The sequence below is a fragment of the Hyperolius riggenbachi genome, chromosome 4 (genome assembly GCF_040937935.1).
Source record: "Hyperolius riggenbachi isolate aHypRig1 chromosome 4, aHypRig1.pri, whole genome shotgun sequence".
NCBI classification, from domain to species: Eukaryota; Metazoa; Chordata; class Amphibia; order Anura; family Hyperoliidae; genus Hyperolius; species Hyperolius riggenbachi.
The window spans coordinates 447,043,899-447,068,795 of record NC_090649.1 but is presented as its reverse complement, the minus strand read 5'-3'; the positions used below and the strand labels follow the sequence as shown (position 1 = coordinate 447,068,795).

The window sequence follows — 24,897 nt, the reverse complement described above, 5'->3', positions numbered from 1 at the left end:
ATGAGAGGGAGCTGCTGTAAACAGTGTTTGATACAATCGCTTGACCTATTTTGGAGAAGCTGTGGTAGCTTTAAAGAGGAACTCTGGACTCTCCTGTAACAAAAACAAACTCTGCTGCTACATTTCATTGGTCCATTTCAAGGCTTCATAATTCTTCAGAAAATTTGCAAATCATTTGCATCACTCAGAATTCTATGAGATATTGACCATTCCTAGTGAGCATCTGAGGTCAGTGATCACAGGTAAAGTCTTGCACAAAACCACATTCTTAAAGAATTTTCCCATAGACTGCTGTGGCTAGATAGTGTACTGGTTAAGGGCTCTGCCGCTGACTCAGAAGACCAGGGATTGAATCTCGACTCTTGCTGTACAGTAAGCAAGCACCTATTCAGTAAGGAGACCTTGGACAAGACTCCATAACACTGCTAATGCCTATAGAGCGCGTCCTAGTAGCTGCAGCTCTGGCGCTTTGATTCTGCCAGGAGAAAAGCACAATATAAATGTTCTGTGTCTTGTCTTAGGCCTCTTTTCCACGGACTGTTGAGCTGTGTGCTCAGAAAGCAGTTTCCAGGCAGTTGTGAGAGTTTGAGAGGCATCAACAGTCCTTGGAAAAGAGGCCTAATTGTGGCTTTAAGGCAGCAGGGAGGTTTATTCTGGCGCGGTGCATCAGCAGTCAGCACAAGTTATGCGCAAGTTTTCAGTAAGTGTTGGTGGGCATCAGCAAGTATTCGTTAAGCAGCAAAAGTGTTCTCACTGTCAGTTGAAACGCGAACATAAAATGCACAGACTGAACTGCGAATGCAAAGTCCTGACCTGCTGTATTTTTCTACAAGTCTAATGTAATTTCACCACACATAGGACGCAGTGGAAGTCTATGGGAACGCATCTGTTCCCAATAGGCTGGTCCCCACATGAAAAACGCTCACCTGTCCGGTGGTTATTCGTCTCCACTGCCGCCATTCAGTCCACTGCAGGGGATCGGTGACCAGGAGAAGCATGGGGCACCTCAATGCTTTGCACAAAAAAGTTGGGAATCCTGCTGTAACAGGGAAATTTCCATTGGTTCATGGTGGGCCAATAAGAATCCTCCCTGTTGCTCAGTTAGGTAGGAAGTTTATAGTTGGGCATATTAGTGGGAAATACCACTATTGAATACCTGGGTCCTCACGAATGTAAAACCCCAAGCTGGGTAGCATAGGACAGTGCTCTTCTCCCGCAGGTACACCACTGCTGCAACAACGGTCCTTATGCAATATGAGGAAGGAACTTCACATGCTTCAAACTTGCCTTCGTATTTTCATTTAGCAGCCAGACTCACTACATGCAGAGCCAGATCATCCACTAGGCAAACCTAATAGTGTCCAGGGCATGGCGAGAGTCTAGGTGCCTGGTGGGTGTTACCCCCCACCAAATCTTACTAAAAAAAAGTCAGGTGACTATCAGTGGTGGGCAAACACTGCTATCTTGCCTAGGGCCTCATTTCATCTTAATCCTTTTCTGACTGCATGTTACGGGTGCACAGACCCCTGAAGAAGGCTAGTGTTGGGTGTATAGGTAGGAGGGCTAGTGTTAGAGCTGGTTCAAACAAGCGTCTGCTCAGCGTCTTGTTCAAATGCCATGTTTGTTTTTTTATTCAAGAACACCAGCGTTTAACCTCCTTAGCGGTCTGGACGAGCTCAGCTCGTCCATTACCGCCAGAGGGTGCCGCTCAGGCCCTGCTGGGCCGATTTGTTTCAAATAAAAAGGAGCACACGCAGCCGGCACTTTGCCAGCCGCTTGTGCTACCTGATCGCCGCGTGCAGCGGCGAAATAGGGTCCCCCCAGCCGCCAGAGCCCAGCGCAGCCGGAACAAACAGTTCCGGCCAGCGCTAAGGGCTGGATCGGAGGCAGCAGACGTCAGGACGTCGGCTGACGTCAATGACGTCACTCCGCTCGTCGACGAGTAAAGCGAAACAAGGAAGGCTGCTCATTGCGGCCTTCCTTGTTACTTCTGATCGCCGGAGGCGATCAGAAGTACGCATTAGGAGGGCCCTCTAGTGGGCTTTCATGCAGCCAACTTTTAGTTGGCTGCATGTAATAGTTTTTTTTTTAATAAAAAAAAAAAACCCTCCCGCAGCCGCCCTGGCGATCTGAATAGAACGCCAGGGAGGTTAACAGCTAAGCTTTTAATTTCTTTTGAAGGCTTTGAATGGCTTTCAGTGCGTAGCGTTTGAGAGCATTGCATTTTCTGGGCTTTTGGTGGCTATTGCAGGAAAGGGCTGGGATTTGCGTCTGCAGGAAGCGGAAATAAGGGCTTTTGTTGGCTTTCAGTGGCTTTTGCTGGCATTCAAAATCAACGCCAACAACAGCAAATGACTCCCAGAAGCTGCATGTTATTTTTGAGACGAGATGCCGGGATCTACTGACAGGCTTTCATTAAAGCTCGTACTAAGCGCTCCCATTCACTTGCATGGGACGGCGCTAGATCCCCAAAAACATCGCTTTTAAAACACCACTTTTAACGCCCGCAAAGCATCCGTGTGAACCAGCCCTTAGAGGATACAGTGGGTGGGGGCGCTAGAAGGGAACCGTTAGTACAGTCGACCGATAAGGAAATGTCACTATCCAAAGAAGGATATTTTTAGCATAATGTTACTGATATTTGAACTATCTGCACAGCTCAGGCCAGAAAGCGAATGCGGCTATAACGAATGTTCCTGAGCCTGTTAATGCTACACTTTGTTATTGGGATGCTGAGGGAGACACGGGGAGACTATACACACTCCATGCAGCCAGCGTCCTGGCTGAGATCCTGTGCCAGCCATAATGTGTGTAAAGGGCTCAGGTCCGCTTTCTCTCTCGCTGATGAGACAATTTACATCAGGATGATCTATTCATGAGGCAGGCGGCGCGGTTCCCCTCCGTAAACGTTTGGCGTGACCTCTGGATCTTGTGGCGAGGAGCAGTCCTCACGCTGACAGGAAGAAGAATCGCTGTGAACCGCGCCGCGCTGTAAAAATGTCACCCTGCATGTGCAGACTTCATTAAACCCGCGCCGAAGTCACAGCGCTTTCCGCAGGTAATAAATATGCATTATCAGGCCTCCTCTTTATGCCGGTAATAAATTGCCTCTTATAAAGCATATCTGAGCAAGACAGAAGATTCCTCCTCCGCCCCGTCACCGCCATAATGCAGAATGACACCGACATGTGCCGATGAGGAACTGACGCCGCTTTCTATTAAAATGTAATTTCTCTTATCACAACTCAGCCCGCGGGGCACATCCAGGTAACGTGGCGGGGCGGTGGCAGGGTGTCACTTTAAACTGATGATATAGTTGAGTGTTTTCCAAGGACTGGCAGGAACTCTGACTGTTTTGGTTTAAAGGACAACTAAAGCCAGAGGGAGATGGAGGCTGCCATATTTATTTCCTTTTAAAGAGAGACCGTAACCAACAATTGAACTTCATCCCAATCAGTAGCTGATACCCCTTTTCCCATGAGAAATCTTTTCCTTTTCACAAACGGATCATCAGGGGACTCTGTATGGCTGATATTGTTGTGAAACTCCTCCCACAGTGTGACGTCAGGACCATGGTTCTGACATCACACTGTGGGAGCCATGTTGCATTGTGGGAAATAACAGCTGTTTCCAACTGCCCAAAAAAATAAGCAGCATCTCCTTCCACTGACATCACCTGCCAGCAGTAAAAAATGTCACCATGTGATAAATGTCAGAATGTAAATCGGGGAGAGGAAAGATTTTACAATGGGCAAACACTGACTAAATCATTTATACATAATTATTGTAAAAATTAAGCTTTTTTTAATCACATTTATCACATTAGACGCAGAACATTTAATTCACGCTTTTCTCCTGGAGGGCTGAAAGCACCAGAGCAGCAGCAACTAGGGCGCACTTAGTAGGCAGTAGGGAGTCTTGCCCAAGGTCTACTTACTGAATAGGTGCTGGCTTACTTACAATACCAGTTGCCTGGCTATTCTGCTGATCCTCTGCCTCAAACACATTTAGGGCTTGATTCACGAAGACAAATAGCATGCCTTATCAGAGTAGCATAGCGAGCGCTACAAACCAGCAGGGGCTCAGGGCAGGACGAGTGGAGTTGCCAATTAGCAGGCATAAGTTCGTAGTGCTTGCTATGCTACTCTGATAAAGCGTGTTATCTCTGATAAGGTGTGTTATCTCTGATAGGTCATGTTATTTGTCTTAGTTAATTAAGTCCAAAGCCATACACCCCGAACAAGCATGCAGCGCAGATAAGGTGTTTCTGACATTTTTGACAGATCTGACAGGATTAGCTGCATGTTTGTTTCTGGAGTGATTCAGACACTACTGCAGCTAATAGATCAGCATGGCTGCCAGGCAACTGGCATTGTTTAAAAGGAAATAAATATGGCAGCCTCCATAGCCCTCTCACCTTGGGTTCCCTTTAAAAGGAAATAAATATGGCAGCTTCCATATCCCTCTCACTTCAAATGTACCTTAAGTGAAACTCCACCATGACTCTGTTTCAGCCTCATAGATTGCAGAGGTTATACCAAACATTTACTCTAGTGTCCTAACACATGCTTGTAAAATGCAGTTATTCCACAGGGTTCCTAACAGCCTGTGATAGTGGGGGTGTCCATGTATGCTGACAGTCACTGGGATTAGGCCAGGTGTGTTCTGAATCAAGAAGCAGTCACAGTGTGGCTCTTCCAGCAATGATATGACCAGTATGCGGGAGAAAACAAATGAAGCTGTTGACCACTCTTCGCCACCACAACCCCTTCAAAGGGATCCGAGGAATACTAATGGCCCGTACTCACGGGCTGCAGAAGTTGCCTGTCGGCAGCACACGTGAGCGTGTGGGCGACAGGCCGGCGACAGCTTCTCTCCAGGTCCCTCCGCGTACACACGCAGGAGAGGGACCAGCGGCGAGGCGGAAGCTGTCGCCGACGTTCCTCCTCCCCCCGCCGGAAGCTCCATATGATACAATGGAGGTTGCTGTCGCTAGTCCGCGTACTCACGCGGACTAGCGACAGTTGCGGGGGAGGTGCGGCGGCGACTGTCGCCATGCGATTGAAACTTTCAATCGCATGGCGACATGAGCGGCGGGCGACAGTTCGGGGTGCGCGCGCGTGCGGCGGCCCATACTCACGAGCGACCTGTCGCCGCAACACGCGCGCGCCGTGTGTTGAGGCGACAAAAGTCCCTCGTGAGTATGGGCCATAAGACATGTGCTCCGCCAGTAGTCATGGAAGAAAGAAAATAACGAAAGCAAAACATAAAGAAGCAAATCTTGCCTTTTTTGATCCTCCAGAGTTGGCGACGGCCGTTTCGCGTCCAACAGGACGCTTGGTCACGCTGCGTGGAATGCAGCGTGACCAAGTGTCCTGTTGGACGCGAAACGGCCGTCGCCAACCCTTTCACACCCTAGGCACCCACCAGACCACCGCCACCACCACCAGTATGTATGTACATCTACTATATTTATGTGTACACTGATGTTCACCCCGTTTGTATGGAATTGATCTGGAGGATTAAAAGGCAAGATTTGATAGAGGACATTGGTGCACGCTTCTGCTTCTTTATGTTTTGATTAGGCCAGGTGTGTACAGATACTGAGCTTTAAAACAATACCGGGACTGGAACTTCACCCAGGAATACTCTCCTCGCCCCTTATTAGGAGCATGTTGACTTAACGAAAACAACAATGAAAGCTAGTAGAAGCTGCTTCAATTCAGATGGTCACATGACTTCCTCCTGTGACTGCGCCTCTGCTCAGAGCTGCAGGGAATTAAAGGTGACCACACACTGCTTAATATGATCAATATTTGGCCAATACAATTGTTTAATCGAATCTATGAGAAATCAATGCCTGCAACTTATTCTCAATCAATTTTTGGGCAAAATCAGTTTATCGTGCGGGATGGAAGATTTTGCTTGATCAGGGGCATGTTGGAAGCACGTGGCTAGTGGCATTTGATTTTGTAAAAAACAAGACACCGAGAGACAAATATAGTGTAGTAAATCTTAACAAATGATACATGTTTAGAGTAGATGCAGTATACTCACAAAGCAGGGTGACCACAAAAGTAACCACTGTAACAGCAGGTGGGAAGATTAGACCTGTCCCCACTCAGGTTTAAGAAGTTGGTCTCTGTAGATCAGGAAAGAAAAAGGTTAACACCGCTCCACCAAGGGTGGACTTAGATATTGTATGAAGGGAACAGAGGCGCCAAAAGAATAAAATCCACTAAAAAAAATTTAAAAACATAAATAAAGAGGAGGTAGTGGTGGACTTACCTCCTCAAGCAGACAAACTGTCAATTTCAACAGTGAAAAGTTTTATTTATACACTCCAAGAAATTGTGCAACGCGTTTCACAGGCGTTACCCTGCTTCCTCAGGCGGTAAAAAACAGAGTATACAACAGCTGCAGATCAGTGTAACACTAAGCACCTCTGTGAATTCAATTTTCGGTCGGCCACCGCAGCAGCGAAGCTGCTCTCACCTGTCGCGCTGCCTCCGTGTCCTCTCTCCACTGCCGGGGATTCTCCCTGTGTCTTCTGTCTTGGGGTGTCTGTGTCACGTGACAAACACAAGAGACCAAACACTAGAGGCCTCTAGTGGTTACATAAGGTACTTGCAACAGTGCTCCTAGACAGAGGAGGAAGTAATGGTGAACAGGTGAGTGTAAGCTCTGCTGCCTACACTCTGCATGGCCCGGGGAGAGGGAGGACTGGAAGACCTGGGGACCCAGAAGGCAGTGCACAAAGATTCTTAAGCCATTTCGTACTGAAATCTATTAATCTGTGCGTAGTGTGTGGAGGGATTTAACCAGATGGATTCCTTTCTCATCAGATAATAATCTGAGAGGGATCTATCTGTTTGCTACATTGACCAGTGTTTGGCCAGCTTAACATTAATTCGGAAGGCTGCAGAAGATGGTACCAAGCAAAATAAAAACAATTGTGTGACAAGTACCAGCTGCATCGTTTAGAGACAGTTAATGGCATGCCAACAATTCTGGCTTGCATACAATTGTAATGCAAATTGTAGGCAATAGAAATGAACAGGAAGTATATATGATGTATTTGCATTACCGTAATTTAGCATGCAACTGCATGCTAAATTACGGTAATGCAAATACATCATATATACTTCCTGTTCATTTCTATTGAGTTTAGGCGTGATAAGGGGCTTTTCACCAGCGTGCTAACTGTTAGCACTGCTTTGTGAATCAAGCCCTTTATTTATTATTAAAAGTATATAAAGTACAGTGCACTTACAATAGCAGAATTCATATGCGCATATCACAACAGCTCCTCATGGCCACCGCGTTTCCACCGCTGCTTAGGCTCCGCCCTACTAGTTTCGTCTAATGACTCATCAGGGCATAGCCAATGGCAGCCTGGAGACGCTTTTAGTTCATCCTTCCATGTCACATGATGCGGATGCTTCCACCTTATCCACTCACCTTTCTCTTTCTTCATTTAAAACCATATAAACAGTGAATGAACCAGCGGCAGCTCAGCTGGTCGGAACGCTGCAATATTCTTCATTTTTTCCGATTAGTGTATGCAGTTCATGCACATCATCCCATCATGGGAAGAAGCCATAGATCACTGATTCCAATACATTTTGCTGTTAACATTATGGGACGGTCTGCATAAATAGCGTATTTTAATGGGCAGTAAAGAGATATTCCTGAATTACAATTAGTTGAGCCCCCTTTGGCGACTGTTTGGAGAGACCTGTGAGCGTTTCTGTTTTCTTGCGACCGCTGTTATAGGTGTAACGCACAGGTGTCAAATTCAAGGCCAGAAGGCCGAATGCGACCCTTCTTGCCATTTTATATGGCATTTGACAGGTTGAAATGTCCGTTATTGTAAGCAATAAAAAAAAAACTACACCACACTACCTTGTCGCACAGAGTAGCACACTGGTCACCGGTTTCCTATTAAAACATTGTCAGCTTGAGCAGCAATAACCCAACGGATCTCCCCAACATGCATGTGACCCCCTCCTGGTATCCAACACCCCCCCCCCCTTCCCCTACGGTAAAACACACGTGTCCCCCAACACCCTCTCCCCACATAGCATAGTGTGTAATAGTTACCTGCTCCAGGGATGCTTTGTGTCTCATCTGTTTTTCCTGGCAGCTCCACACCCTGTGCTTCCATACCTCCTGCTCCCAATCACATGACATACCACAGGAGCCCAGAGGTATGCAGCATAGAGCGTGTGGCTGTCAGGAAGATCAGAGGAGACCCGAAGCAGCACTGGAGCAGGTAAGTATTACACTGCTCTACTGGACTACTCTGCAGAATGGGAAGCAGCGGCCCCCTCCATGGTCTCTCTAGTTAGTCTTCGTCCACACTTGTACGTTTGCAGAACGCAATCCACGGATCCATTTTTCAAAATGCTGTTCTTTTGCAGCATACGTTTCCAGTCCATGCATTTTAAAAAACGTGTCCCCAGCCCTGGCCTCCCTCACCTGGGTGCCCCCGTCCCTGCTCCCCCTCCAGCTATTTGCGCTAAATGAAATCAGCAGCGAATGGGAAAGCAGTTACCTACTTCCTCCCTTGCGTTCCGATGCTGGCCGCGTGTCTTCCTGCAATGCCGCCCTCTTTGCTTCAGTAGACGGCATTGCAGAAAGTCACATGGTGAGCGGAGGAAGTAGATAAATGCTTCCCCACTTGCTGCTGATTGCAGTGCGCAAATAGCTGGAGGGGTAGTGGGGACGGGGGGACCCAGGTGAGGAAGGCGGTCCTACCCTCCTCCCCACCGCTGTGCCCGCTTCCTCCCTTCCTGGCTGCTACCCCCTCCAGGCTACCTGGGGGCAATATACTACCTATGGGGGCATAAAGGTCCGCAAAGATGACGTTGAGGGGAGGAGCAGGCAGTAGGCAATCCACTTTGGCATCCATTTCTGTGTGCAAAGTTCTCTGTGGAGAGGGAGATCTGTTTTCGTATTGCCTTGCATTACCTCTCTGTGTATCCGGGGTCCGTGAAAATCCAGCGAATCCGGACTCACCGTTCGGTTTTTTTAAACGGATCCCGCGGATCAGTTTTTTGTATTGTGTGAAGAAGGCAGCTATTTTTAACATTGGTATCGGTGGCTCCGGTTTTGGTCTAGGCCAAAAAATAGAGCCACGGATACGTTTTTTAAACAAGCGTGGACCGAGCCTTGCGCCACTTACCATAGTTTTTAAGACTGTTCAACAAACGTTAAATCTTACTAAATAATTTGGCCCGTGACTTTCTCTGGGTACACACAATGCATTTTTTTCAGTCAATTTTCCCGTACGAACAATTTCCTATTGTTTTTTTCCAATCGATTTCCAATTCAATTCTGTTATTTTTTTCTTATCTATTTCCATTTACTTCTATGAGAAATCCATCAGAAAAACAATCGAAAATAAGATCGGGCATGTTGGAAATTATCTATCGAACCATCTATCTAACACAAAATTGTATGGTGTGTAGCTAGCATTAGACTAGGTTTTAGATTTTGGCCCCTTACGTGATTGAGTTTGATTTCCCTGGTGTAACATATCCGGCGTCTCTCAGAGTTTTTCTTTAGTTCTGGAGGAAAATCGCTAAGCGTTACCGCATTCGGTAAAGCAGAAAACAGCTGATTTTACCAAACGTTTTGTGAAATGACAATTCACTAAAAAAATGTTTCCCTAATTTCACAATACTATTATTTAGTAATTAAAAATGGTTAATAAGATACTAATGATTTTGAGCTGATGCAAATTTTATGTTTATTTTATGCAGCTCGGAGTTGCACTTCACTTGTCATTATAGTAAAGAATGCTGTCTGTATCATATTTTTCATCCATTTTCCCTGCCCTGTCCAAGCCATCAAATAACTCATGATTCCTTAAAATCCTGAATGAAATACTGCATGTGGTTAAAATCTTAGTGAATGGTCATGCAGTGGTTTGGTTTTTTTTTGTAAATTACTGAACTATAACCATGTGTGAAAATCTTAGTGAAATCGGAGAGGAAAAGGTAAATTACCAAACATTACTTTTTTACTGATCGTGGCTCATTGAATTAGGGCCCTTTTCCACTACAAGTGCGTTTGTGAACGCGCAGGTTGTCTTTTCCACTCACGTGATTGCGCCATATAGCCGTTAGGAATGAAGCGTGATCGCGTTGAGAATTGCGCAAGCCGACGATTGCATTCCAGGAAAAAATGGAGCGCACTAATGGGTAATGAGCACTGCGATTTACATGTAACTCATGGTGTTCTCAGGATAGGAAAAATGGCTGCGATCTGCTTTTTAAGTGGGTCGCAGCCAGTAGTAAAGGGCCCTTAACCTGCTGAGCGGTCTGGACGAGCTCAGCTCGTCCAACACCGCCAGAGGCTGCCGCTCAGGCCCTGCTGGGCCGATTTTAACCAAATAAAAAGCAGCACACGCAGCCGGCACTTTGCCAGCCGCGTGTGCTGCCTGATCGCCGCTGCAGCGCGGCGATCCGCCGCGTGCAGCGGCGAAAGAGGGTCCCCCCAGCCGCCCGAGCCCAGCGTAGCCGGAACAAACAGTTCCGGCCAGCGCTAAGGGCTGGATCGGAGGCGGCTGACGTCAGGACGTCGGCTGACGTCCATGACGTCACTCCGCTCGTCGCCATGGCGACGAGGGAAGCGAAACACGGAGGGCCGCTCATTGCGGCCTTCCGTGTTATCTCTTGCCGCCGGAGGCGATCGGAAGATCGCCTCCGGAGCGCCCTCTAGTGGGCTTTCATGCAGCCAACTTTCAGTTGGCTGCATGAAATAGTTTTTTTTTTATTTAAAAAAACCCTCCCGCAGCCACCCTGGCGATTTAATCAGAACGCCAGGGTGGTTAAACCCCTTTAGAATACTGTTATGAGGTATTCTGTTGTGGTTTGAAATCTGTAGCTCATGTTGGTGTTGATTCACTTAAAGGGAACCTAAACTGAAAGGGATATGGATGTTCCCTTTCAAACAATACCAGTTGCCTGGCAGTCCTGTTGATCTCTTTGGCTGCAGCAGTGGCTGAATCACACACCTGAAACAAGCATGCAACTAATCCAGTCTGACTTCAGTCAGAGCACCTGATCTGCATACTTGTGCAGGGGCTGTGACTGAAAGTATTAGACACAGCATCAGCAGGAGAGTCAGGCAACTGATATTATTTTAAAAGGAAAAATCCATATTCTTCTCAGCTTAGGTTCCCTTTAACAGCAGTAATATTACTACCGGTATGCACACGCTGTGCACAGCAATATTACTTTAACGGCAGTAAGTACTGCAAGCTGCACAATTAGTGCAATTCACGGTACTCTATTAGCGCAACCGTTGCTACAGTAACGCACAACTAAAGTGCGTTACCATTAGTTGTGCGCATTATCGTAGTAACAGTAGCGCTGATAGCGTAACTCACAGTGCTTACCGGCCTTAGTAAGGTTAACATTGCCGTGGGCTTTGTGTGCATGATAATATTAGCCCTGTTAAGTGAACCACCCGTTATCAGCACACGTGAAGCCCAGCTTGTCTGCTCGGATCAGGAGTCGCGAGGAAGGGCGCGGCAGAGAGAGGGTTGATAGAGAATGTTCTCTCTTCTCTCCTGGATTCGCTTCACATTTTTGTGTGCGTCTCCAGCCCTCCGGAGGAGAAATGAGTGAGCGTTCGCTTTATAATCTTTCTTTTAACGTCACGCAACAATATAAAACATTCTCCCTTGTGCCGAAGCCAATTACACGGCTAAGTTGTTTCATTTCTATGCGTCTCCCTCTGCAAGGGTGCGCCCTTTATGAAGAGCCGTGTTCCGTCTCTTCCTCCGAGATAGAGGAGGGGTCACCCGACTCGCAGAAGCAACGCAGACTTCACAAAGTCAGCCCCATCCATAATACACTTCTCAAGACTTTGTCAGGGGCGCCCCTGTCCTCACCGCACTCCGCGCCGCTGACGTCAGGGGGGAGGAAGCAGGAAATTAACATTGGATCCGCTTGTACTGGTGGAAAGGGGAGAAGCTGCCTACAGCTTGGGTGAATTACCAGGATAAATACCGATCTGCCTACCAGGGGACAGCTTGGGTGAATTTCCACAGGGTCAGGATAAGGACAGATATTGGAGAGACCAGGGTGACCTGACTTGTCACTGCTACCATCACATGACCTCTATTGCTGGAGACACAAACCAATCACACCCGACTTCTCAACACCCAACCCTCCATAATCCTATATGGGTCATGCATAGTTTATCTGCAATGAGGGCTCATTCACACAAGGGATGTTTTTGACATTTTTTAAGCGCTGGCGATTTTCAAAATCGCCCTGAATGCGCTTGTGCAATGATTCTCTATGAGAAAGTTCACATGTCGGAAACGAACCGCTCAGAAAAGAGGTGCATGGGCCATTTTTGAGGCGTTTCCGCCTCAATGGAAGGTATAGGAAAATGTAAAACGCTCCCAAAATCGATTTGTGCAGCGATTGTGTGAGAGTTTTTAAGAATAAATACATTGTATTTATTCTTTTCCCGATCAAATAGTGTACTTCCTGACTGATGTCAGATAGTGAAAAAACGCAATCGCTCTGCAAAAGCACTTAGAAAAGCGCTTAACAAAAACGTACAACGCACAGAAATGGATAAAAAAGAGTGTCAAGAACCGTCCAACGCAGACGGCCACGTGAACAGAACGCAATGGGAACAAGGACAACGTAATAGAATACAGTTATCAAGATTGTGTCGGTAAACAAACTTCTTTAAGTGGAACTCTAACATTTTGTATACACACAAAGTTTCATTGTATTGCTCAGCCTTTGGGTCCGATTCTGCCACTGAAGTCAAAGCTAAATTATGGTTAACATTTTCCCTCTGTTACAATGTTATAACCATTAATCCCATTACATTTAGTATCTCTCGTTAATCTTGACCCCTGTTAAGGAGAATTTTGCCATTCTTCACTTAGGGGTGTACTCACTTTTATTGTCGACACCATGTGAACCAAATAAGCTCATTTTGATCTCATCAGGCCAGAGGACATGGTTCCAATAATCCCTGTCCTTAGGCATCATTCACACTAGTGTGCTTCTGTCCACTTTTCAGCAACGCGTAACATTACGTGCTGATAAAAAGCGGACGTCTTCAGCAAACTGTTTGCAGGCTTTCTTGTGCATCATCTTTAGAAGAGGCTTCTTTCTGAGACAACAGCATTGCAGACCAATTTTATGCAGTGTGCGGCGTATGGTCTGTGCACTGACAGGTTGACCCCCCACCCCTTCAACCTCTGCAAAAATACTGCCTGAACTCATATGTCTATGTCGAAAAGACAACCTCTGGATATGACGCTGAGCACGAGCTCTCAACTTCCTTGGTTTACCATGGCGAGGCCTGTTCTGAGTGGAGCCTGTCCTGTTATACTGGTGTATGGTCTTGGCCACTGTGCTGCAGCTCAGTTTCAGGGTGTTGGCAATCTTCTATAGTCTAGGCCAGTGCTGGGCAAATTTTACATGGTCCGGGCTTCATTCCTTTATTTTGAACTCACTCCCTCCCTGCAGAGTCGCAAGTGGGCGAATATAAGTGGGTTCTAGCTTTGTGTCGCCATGATCCCATGGCGTCACGTGACATGCCACTGTTTAATACACTGGTACGTCCTGACGGTGTATCCCGTGACACCCTGTTGCCATGTGGCGCGACGCTGGAAGCGGAAATTAGGTGAGTGTTAACCACCCTCATGATTCTGCATGGTGGGAAAGAGGGAGAGAAATCTGGCTGCCCTGTGGCGGACCAGATTAACAGCGCTTACTGGCTGGGTATGGCCTGCAGGCCATAGTTTGCCCAGCACTGGTCTAGGCCATTCTTTTTGTAAAATCATCTGAGAGTTCTCTGACTTGAGTTACCATGTTGTACTTCGAGTGACCAGTATGAGAGCGATAACACCAAATTTAGCACCCCTGCTCCCCATTGACACCTGAGACCTTGTAACACTAACGAGTAACATGGCCCCTGGGGAGGGGAAATGTCTTAGTTTTGACATAGGTGTGTACTCACTTTTGTTGCCAGTGGTTTAGACATTGAGTTGCTTTGATGGGATGGCAAATTTACACTGTTATACAAGCTGTACACTGACTGTTTTATTTACATTGTATCAAAGTTTCATATCTTCAGTTTTGTCCCATGAAAAATATACACAAATGTGAGAGACTATATAATACGACACATGGACAGACAGAGGCAGTGGTAAAGGTCACTTTGAACAATGTATATATAAATGGTCCTTACAATTGCACACAACGATATCCCATCACCCTCCAGTCTAGTTAGTTTGCCCCCCTCCTGGCCGGTGACAGATGAGCTGTGCGGAGCAGGGTGACGCTGATGACTGTCACATCTCTCTTTCCAGGTCCTGGCAGACGATTACGTTTGACCGACAGCCGACGTGTTTCATCAGGATAGTCGGGACTCATAACACAGCGAACGAGGTGAGATTCGGCTCTGTGACGGTTTAATTAAATTGTTCACTTTGATGTATGAAGAGTGTGGCGGAAGGGATTTCTGGCTTCCTGTCGGATCTCAGCCTCTTCTCACTGTTGTTGTTACAAATCCGGTATGAAAATATCACCAGTACAGGGAAGTCAGAGCATGCTGAGTGCTCTATGCTACTCTGAAGTGAGCTGGGGGAATCCAGACTGTTTGTTTGTTGTGTTCTGTTTTGGGGAGAGTCTAGAGGACCACATCCCTCCTGTGGGAGTCAGTCTGCAGTGCGGCTCACTCTTGTCTCACCACCACTGAACAAATATAAACTGCTCAGGGCAAGTGGATTATCTGGAATTGCCACATTTTAGATTTTATCTTGCAAATATTTGTTGTGGTTATTATTTAGCACTAACATATCCCACATCACTTTACGGAGTACATAGTCATGTCACTGACTGTCCTCAGAGGAGCTCACAATCTATTCCCTACCATAGTCCTAGTGTAATGTCCTACCATAGTATTATTATTATTTTTATTATGTATTTAGATAGTACTGAAATCTTTTGCAGCACTTTACTGAATACATAATCATGTCACTGACAGTTCACAAAGGAGCTCACGTCAAATCCCTACCATAGTCCTAGTCTGATATCCTACCATATTATTACAGTATTATGTATTTATATAGCACTGATATTTTCTCCAGCACTTTACAGAGTGCATAGCCATGTCACTGACTGTCATCAGAGAAGCTCACAATCTATTGCTACTATAGTCATAGTGTAATTTCCTACCATATTATTATTCTGTATTTAGGTAGCACTGACATCTTCTGCAGCACTTTACAGAGTACATAGCCATGCTCTAATATTCCCATCTTACTCCAGTGTCGTGGGATATCCATATCTCCTATACTCCTATCAGTATATTTTTTGTTGTAGGAGGAGACCATAATGTCCAGACAAACAGAACACCTTCACAAGCCTTGTGGAGTCCAGTCCTCGGAAGGTCCCACAAGGGGGGTAACTTACAATATACAGTAGAGTCCAGGTTACCTGGAACTTGGCTAACCAGCAGTCTCAACCAACCAACACAAATCGCCAGCAGTACTCACAGCAGTGACGGTCAACTTCTTATGCTGTTTTAGGGCTCTGCTGTGCTTAGAGGAAACTGTAATTGAAAAAAAAATGCCCAGTTACTTACTTGGGGCTTTTTCCACCCCCTGAAGTCTTTCTGGTCTCACGCTGCTTTGCTTCTCCGATGTTCACCTTCAATAGCCTCATGCACTTGACCCATGCTGCATGCCTCCTCTACTGGTCTCCTGTGGCCAGGAGCACTCTGTGCATATGCAAGCAAGCAAAAATTGCTGCCACGCATGTGCAGAATGCTCCCTACCACACATGCACAGAATGCTCCCTACCACGCATGCACAGTATAACGCCCGGCTCACGGAGTGGGGCACCAGGAGAAATGAGCAGCACGGTATCAGGAAAAGGAACTAGGAAGACTTCAGAGGGCTGAAAGAAGCCCCAGGTAAGTAACTGGGCAATTTTTACTACTGTATTAGGCTGCTGGGGGTAATGGGTGGGCTGATCATTGTATTAGCACTGAGTATAAGGCTCGGTTCCCACTTGTGTCGGATCAGCGGGAGCAGACAGTGTAATGTCCGCTCCGATGGTCCGGCTGGTGCCCGGGTCAGATGCGCCCCCCATAGGCTATAGAGGAGAACGCATCCGCCTGCCTGGGATTATCGCTGACTGCACAGAAGTGCGATCCGCTTACTGCAATGGATCCCACAGATCTATTGCAGAGGGACAAGTGTCAACAGCTCCTATTTATAAAATAGGAGCCATTTACTGTCTGCTTAGAAGTGAGTGGTTAACAGACAATTAATGTCCATTCTCCACTCTAGTAGGAACACCGCCTAATGCTGGGAATACACAATGAGATTTTTCAGCAGATTTACTGTCCAATCGATTTTCCAAACTATCTTCCGATCCTTATTTTGAACGATTTCCATTCGCTTCTATGAGAAAACAATCGAAAATCAGATCGGACCTGTTGGAAATTATCCATCGAACCATCTATCTGCCAAAAAACTCTCATGGTGTTTTCCCAGCATAGTTCATAGGGAACCATACAGTCTTGTAATGGACAGAGCAGCAGACAGTGAGCTCCCAGTAACTGGGGGGTATTAATATGGAGGACAGTGTTTATTCTGCAGTCGTCACCCCCCACTGATCTGTCGCCTTCCATCCAGCAGTAAATCTATTGTCAGCATTGATTGCAGCGTTATCAATTTTCCACCGCCGCACGAGACGCGCGATATATCACTCTCATTATGTCCCCATTTCTCTCTATCAGTATTAACGGCGATGTGCCGGAGACTATCACAGCGCCCAATCGGACGCATAAAGAAATATGAGGGGGTTTTCGCCCTCCCCGCATTACGGCATGATATAGAGATTCATTTACACATCTCATCCATTTTATTACACTTTAAACAGCCCAGAAATTGGCTCCTATAATGACTACAATCTGTATGGTAATGTGTGTGTGTGTGTGCGGCGCACGAGGTAATTACACAACGCCGTTTGGACGCTGGCGCCAGAGTGCAGTGTTGTTGCCCGAAACTGTAAACGGTCGCAACGCATTGTGATTTGGCACGCTTAAAGAGAAAAGAAGTGAGAAGATTATTATTTTTATTATTTTTTATTTATACAGCACCAACATCTTACGTAGTGCTGTATATTAGTACAAAAACAAATAGTGGGGAGCATAGATACATGAGATGTTCAAAACTGTGCAATCAGGACATCCAGCAATAAAAACACATACATAGCTGATGTGGGGTTTGAGACATCACCAATACTGGTACATGTTCATATGATAAATTACCGCAGAATAAGAAACGCTAGCAGGAGGTCCCTGCCCTTGTAAGCTTACAATCTAGAGGGTAGTGGGTTGGTGACCACTCAACCAGATGAGGTAAAAGCACTCAGTAACTTCATTGAAGATCAGACAGCCAACGCGTATTGGGCAATAGTAAGCCTTTAGTCATAGCTCCTGTGTTTTGAGAGAATGGTTGAAGGTTTCTAGGCTCGGAGCATGGTGAACAGGTTTTGGAAGAGAGTTTCAGAGGAGAGGGGACTCTCATAAGAAGTCCTGGATTCGGGAGTGAGAGGAGGTGACCAAGCTAGAGCGCAAGAGGGTCTCTTGGGAGGAGTGGAGGTTCTTAGTGGGAGGGTATCTGGAGATTAATAAGGAACTGTAAGGATGTGACAGCTTGTTTAGAGCTTTGTATGATAGGGTGAGTTTAAACTGGATCTTTTGGGTAATAGGTAAGGGGAGTCTCTGCAGTGGCGATGCAAACAGCAGCAAAAACTTGAGGTTCCAGCCTTTCCCTTCTTTTTCTCAAGTTAAGAACAGAAATGTTTTGTTACAATTAGAGCTTGATTACACAGAGAGGAGGGATCCTGCAGGTGTGTGGGGATACTAAGGATGTATACGCACCAGAAGGTGTGATAACTTCCATCTCAGCAGCGGCTGTCAGCAGTGTCAGCCAGATGTTACAGTAAAGCATGTGCAGAGCTCCCAAAAAAACGAACTGTAATCGCAATACGTATGTGCATGCATGTAACAACTTGTTAAAATACCTGAGATGTATTGTGACAATTTCATATGTATTGTTTTATGACGGAAAGGGGAAATAAAATACCTAAATAAACTTTGAGGTCATGCGATAGCGGTCTCCCCTCCCCCCCCCATATATGTGGGCCAGGATTTTAAGGCTTAAATGAAGCCTACTGCCCTTAGTGTCTTAGGGTTCTACTAGGGTTCTGACCCTACTGGATCCATTTTTCTTGTACTGACCCTTGTGGCCATAGTTTTTAATCCAGTGCACTTCCTTCTTCCCGTCTGTGTTTTTTGTCAGCTTATGCTGGTGTATGTGCATGGTGCGCATGGATAGGGGTTGGACAAAATAATGGAAACGCCTAACATTTTGGCATCATAATCTTTGAACATGTTTTAAGCAATCAAAACTTGACTTGAATAATCAACTTTTTGTTGATTATGTTTATTTGATATGTTTAATTAAAATAATTGTTTTTTACAGATATTCAAACCAAAGTTGGTTATAATTTATAAAAATGGCAGATCTCTCAGACTTTCAAAAAGGCCAAATTGTTGGTGCTCGTATGGCCGGCGCTACTGTAACAGAAACTGCCCGAATGCTTGGCATTTCAAGAGGTACTGTCTCAAAAGTAATGACTGCCTTTGAAAGAGAAGGAAAAACGTCCTCAGCAAAGTACAGTTGTGGCCCGAAAGTCGAAGTTGTCTGAGAGAGACTGTCGGACTATAAATCGAATTGTTAGAAAAGCTTGCAAGACCAGGGCTCCTAAATCACTGCAGAGCTGAATGAACACGTACAGAACACAGTTTCCACAAAAACTATTCGTCGGGAGCTGCACAAATCTGGATTCCACGGAAGAACTGCAATTAGAAAACCTCTGCTCTCAAAGACAAATGTTTCAAAGCGTTTAGAGTGGTGTAGAAACCACCAGAATTGGTCCCTCGAGCAGTGGGAAAATGTGATTTTCTCTGACGAATCATTGTTTACTTATTTCCGACCTCCGGCCGAATGTACGTTTGGAGACAGCCGAAAGAAGCATTTCATCCAGACTGCCTTCTCCCAAGCGTAAAACATGGCGGGGGTTCTGTGATGATCTGGGGTGCTATTGCTTGGAAATCCGCGGGGCGAATGATTTCTCTTCATGGAAGAATTAAGCCCCTTGCCGTTCCAATTATGTCGGCAAGGGGGGCGGCGCAGCACTTTTAAAAAAACATTTTTTTTTATTCATGTAGCTAGCCTAGCGCTAGCTACATGATAGCCGCTGACAAGCGGCATCCCCCTACCTACTCCGATCGCCGCCGGCGATCTTTGCAAGAAGGAAATCCCGTTCAGAACGGGATTTCCTGCTCGACTTCCCCCATCGCCATGGTGATGATCGCGATGAAACCATTGACGTCGGGACGTCAGAGGAAATCCCGATCCACCCCTCAGCGCTGCCTGGCACTAATTGGCCAGGCTGCGCAAGGGGTCTGGGGGGGCGGTGCGGCGGGTAGCGGCGAATCGGCGTCGATCGAGATGTGCACGCAGCTAGCAAAGTGCTAGCTGCGTGCAATACAAAAAAAAATTGTGAAAATCGGCCCAGTGGGGCCTGAGAAATCCTCCTGCGCAGGTTACCCCAAGCTGAGCTCAGGATAACCGGCAAGGAGGTTAACAGCCGAGACTATTTAGGAATTTTGGGCTACCAAGTTCATCCTGTGGTTCAAGAACTGTTTCCGGAGGGGAAAGCCATCTTTCAAGATGATAATGCCCCAATCCATACAGCTAGAATTGTTAAAGAATGGTGTAGGAACATTCTAATGAAGTTAAGAATCTCATCTGGCCACCACAATCCCCAGACCTCAACATTATTCAGCATTTATGGTGGTTATTAGAGATTCAAGTAAGAAGTCGATTTCTGCTGCCATCGTCTCTAAAAGAACTGGAGGGTGCTTTAACTGAATAATGGGCTAAAATTCCTTTGGGAACAATTCACAATTTGTATGAAACAATACCTCAGAGAATTGAGGCTGTAATTGCTGCAAAGGGTGGACCTGCACCATATTAAAATATATTTTGTTTATTTTCAAGGTGTTTTCATTATTTTGTCCAACCCCTGTACGTTAGCTGCGTATGATGCGCTATTTGTCCCAGGAGGGAACGTCCTGATGTGTGCTAATCCCTAGATAGGTTTGATGCAATCAAAACTTGCATGCCTGCACTATACATGTTACAGGGCTAGACAGGGCCGCGCCTGGGCGGGTGCATTGCACCCAGGAGCCTCTCTCTGAGAGGCGCAGCCCGGCCGCTGCTCACCCACTCTGGCCGCCGCTCCCCCACTCTAGCCGCCGCTCCCCTCTCCCTCTAGCACGTCAGACCTCGATCAGGCAGCGACCAAGTGCGGGAGGCGTATCTAGGGAAAACAGCGCCTATGGCAAACATTGAAATTCACCCCCAGGGAGGGGGTGCCCCTCCAAACATTTTAACGTTAAGTCTTGGTTGAATAGTTGTGTCCAAGCTGAAGTGAAGCATGGCCTAGAAGAGTAACACAATAGGTCAGCCTATAAATATCCCCCAAATAACAGGCAGCATGTTCCCCCAAACGATGTAACCAGGTAGCAGAATGTCTCCCAGATAAAAACTAGAATCTGTATGGAGAACACACAGAAAGCTACAGAGCAGCGCCCCCAGTAAGAGGCGCCCATGGCACATGCCATACCTGCACCCCTGTAGATACGCCTCTGGCGGGCTCTAGGACCTACCACACCGCACTGATATGCGGAAGTGACATAACTTCTGAATATAGAGCGAGTGCGTTCGGCGCCCGCTCTTACTGGTCGGGTCACCCGCTGATCCTGAGGTCTGACGCTGGGCTGCTGCTGCTGGCTGCAAGGTGAGGGGGGAGCGGCAGCTAGAGGGGGGGGGGGGTCCCTGTCACTCACTGCCTAAACGGGGTCCCTGTCACTCACTACCTAAACGGGGTCCCTGTCACTCACTACCTAAATGGGGTCCCTGTCACTCACTACCTAAACGGGGTCCCTGTCACTCACTACCTAAACGGGGCTCCCTGTCACTACCTAAACGGGGCTCCCTGTCACTCACTGCCTAAACGGGGCTCCCTGTCACTCACTGCCTAAACGGGGCTCCATGTCACTCACTGCCTAAAAGGGGCTCCCTGTCACTCACTGCCTAAACGGGGCTCCCTGTCACTCACTGCCTAAACGGGGCTCCCTGTCACTCACTGCCTAAACGGGGCTCCCTGTCACTCACTGCCTAAACGGGGCTCCCTGTCACTCACTGCCTAAACGGGGCTCCCTGTCACTCACTGCCTAAACGGGGGTCCCCTGTCTCTCACTACCTAAACGGGGCTCCCTGTCTCTCACTGCAAAACGGGGGTCCCTGTCTCTCACTACCTAAAGGGGGTCCCTGTCACTCACTACCTAAAGGGGGTCCCTGTCGCTCACTACCTTAACGGGGGACATGGGTGTGATTAGGCAGGACATGGGTGTGGTTATGTGGTTGGGTGCGGTTAATTTAACCACTCTCATAGGCGCCAGAGAAAATTTTGCACCCAGGTGCCAGGCACCCCAGGCTCACCACTGGGGCTAGAGTTAGGACACCTATGTTTACCTGGATTCTTCTGCGCACTGTAGGTGAATAAGCAAGAGAATGCATTCTTCTGTAAACTAAGACCCCAGTTTTTAACTTAGCTGTAGGGATAACAGTCGTGCCTGGGTGAGTAAATCTGTGAATGCATTTGTTTGAACATTTGAATGTGAGTGTGCAAAGGGTTAATAGTTTTTTTTTGCTATTTTTCTGGCCACACCCCCTTTAGCACCTCCCTTTCCTTAATAACTTATTTAAATGCCCTAACTAGAGGTGATGTGCCTGAAAATATATACTGTATGTGTTTTTTTTTCCTTTCTGGAGCATTTTCTGGCAGTCTGGGCTGAAGAAAGCAAGACAGCAGTCATGTGACTGAGAAGTTTGTTTTCGAAGTAGGGTATTTATTGAAACTTTATTGCCGCTTTTGTTCCCGGGAGGGTTGAAGGGTATGGCAAGCAGTTCTAATAAGACTAATGTAATATATGTTCAGTCTGCTGTGAGCTATACAACCCTTCTTACGTGCGAATAACTCCCTTTTACAGAATAATGGGAGATTCAGCCGTTCATTATAAAGACCTTCCCCACCCACTGAGCGGAGTCCCTTCTCTGTACAGTACACACAATATTTGTCTCATTTCCCCACATCCTAACAATAGCCAACAAGAGACGGTGATATTGATGCGTATGCCGAGCTGTACATCAGCGGGGCTGTCAGGAACGACACGTCTCTATTGATTTTCTGCTTCTGTCTCTTACAACATCATTAACAAGACGTGTGTTCAGGTGGCTCTCACCGAGATGTCCCCGGAATAGAGTGGAAGGTCAGACAGGCGATCGCCGTGACCGGGGTTCACCTACACTGTCCATCACCACGTCTGCAGGGCTGGCAGCCGGATGGCTGGGAATTTGTCACTCTTACAGTAATCTATCACAGAGGAGGCACTTTAATCGGCTTTCATCCTTGCATTTATGAAACAACCTGGATTCACTTATCACCCTGGTCTTTCTGTTCTTACCCCTAAAAGCCGCCCTAGATGACAATGAATAGAGGATTAGGGTAGGGATTATATTGTGAGCCCCTCTGAGGGACAGTCAGTGACATGACTATGTAGTCTGTAAAGTGCTGCAGAAGATGTCACTGCTATATAAATACATAATAATAATAATATGGTAGGACATTAGATTATGACCATGGTAGGGATTAGATTGTGAGCTCCTCTGAGGACAGTCAGTGACATGACTATGTACTCTGTAAAGTGCTTGTGCTATATAAATACTAAATAATAGTATATAAATAAATGAAACTTCATAGTATTTTATAATGCTGTCCCACAATGCATTGCTGGAGTCTGACAGCCACAGTCGTGACTTATAAAGGCAAATGCATTGTGGGATTTGTAGTTCCTTAACAGCTGGAGGGCCAAGTTTGCCCATGCCTGTTCTAGACTATCCAGGGACTTATAGGAAGGCTTCTGGAGCAGTCTGACAGGCCCTTCTAGGGATATACAAAAACACAGAGACCACACGAGCCCCGTATAGTGTAGTAAATCACTTCACCAAGAATGTATGGAAAAGTCAGAAGAAAGGTACTCGCAAGCGTGGGTTACTAGAACAGCAACCACAGTGGCAGGCAAATGAGGAAAACCTGACCTCATTCAGGTCTTTGATCTTCTGCAGATGAATGGTTCGCACTCTTGGAAAATGGTTAAGGATTCCTGAGGAACTCAATGCATAATCCTCCCCAGAGGGACTTGGGGGGTGTTAGATATAATGGAATGATAGAGGCACCCCCAAAAGAAAACAAAACCGTTCTAAAATGTCCAAAAGGTCTAACAGGCGCTCCTAGTGATGGACTTTTTTCTTCTTCTAAGACTGTACTAAACCTGAGGAAGCTGGCAGAAACCCGTGAAATGCATTGGTGTAAGTGTTTAATTAAAGAACCCATTTAACCTACACTAGTTGTCTACACAATCAAGTATGCCTTTATTATTACCTTTTGGACATTTAAGAGTTATTTGGTTTTCTTTTTGGGGCTCCCCTTATGTCCTATTATATCCAGAGGCTTCTACTACAAGGAAAGTATCTATTTTTTTTTTAATCTATTATTCCGCTTCAGGCAAGCTTTAAACAAAAGGGATTGCAGATCTGCAGTAATAATAGATGACAGAAACTGCCTTTATTTGACACATTTCCTCGTCTTATTAAACTGTATTTCTCATTGCAGGTTTTTCATTGCGTCCACTTTGAGTGCCCGGTGCAGGCCATCAGCCATAAAGACGAAATCTGTGAAGATATTCCACCTGGCGAGCAGCCACTTCCTGCGCAGCAAGGCATATCGATAGCCCTGCGCATCACAAACACCAGCGCAGCGCCCCCACTGACTCAGCCCAATGGCCGCAGCTCGCAGCAGTGAAAACATCAGGTTAAAAAAACAAGACAACATAAACCTTCTAAACCTTGGACTATCTGAGTCATCTCAGAGCTCGGTCTCATGTTTATGTTTTATTGTTCTGCCAGCGGAGTTGTCCCAAGGACGTTGTGGCCGTCCACTTTATAGGAATCAAATCAAGGCTCATGGGAAAGGAAAATTGCTGTTCAATCTTCATCAGGAACGCCATTAGCAGCCCTACCTCTCCACTCCGGCAGCGTCCGGAACATCACCTTGTAATTGGGCAGGCCGCTGTTGAAATTCAACTGCTGACGCAGCCCCGAACATGACTAATTGAGGAATTTATTGCCGTTCTTGCACTCTAAAGTCGGATTTTCCTGTCTACGGAAAGTTATTATTGATCGCTCTGCTAATCCTTCACATGAAGCCCAATCTCTTTATTCCTACTTTAGAGAGGTCACACGAATGCCGTCTCCAGGTTCCGTGTTGTACGGATTGTTTTGCCGATAGTGTCGTGTTACTGCTACGTGGTCTTCTTGGAAGACTGAAAGCTCTCCCGTGGAGACATGGTGGATAAAAGAGGAGAAGGGAAATATTTATTATGCCGGAGGAGAAATTCTAGACATTTTTTTCTCTACGACTTTGGATAGGGAGAGAGGTTCAGATCTACCCTCTAGGCTTTCTTCCTGCTGGGAAGATTTCCTGTGGTGTGATTGGTGACAGAGTGTGAGGGAGTCTCTCCAATGGAGATGTTAAAGCCTGACGGTTCTAACCTTTGCCCACTTCAGACAAAATGAAAAGAGAACTTTGGAGTTCTAATTTAAAGCCCGTCCACAGCCAGAGATTTCAAAATGCCATC

At 46.4% G+C, this 24,897-nt stretch overlaps 1 protein-coding gene across 1 annotated transcript in view; it reads left to right on the top strand.

The window, feature by feature from the left end:
- Positions 1-24,128, top strand: part of BTBD9 (BTB domain containing 9) — a 212,550-nt gene extending 188,422 nt beyond the window's left edge. The window contains exons 10-11 of the mRNA XM_068232703.1: positions 14,360-14,438; positions 23,874-24,128. Coding sequence (XP_068088804.1) covers positions 14,360-14,438; positions 23,874-24,062 — 268 coding nt within the window. The 3' untranslated portion in view covers positions 24,063-24,128. The remainder of the gene's footprint in view (positions 1-14,359; positions 14,439-23,873) is intronic.
- Positions 24,129-24,897: the final 769 nt, after the last annotated feature.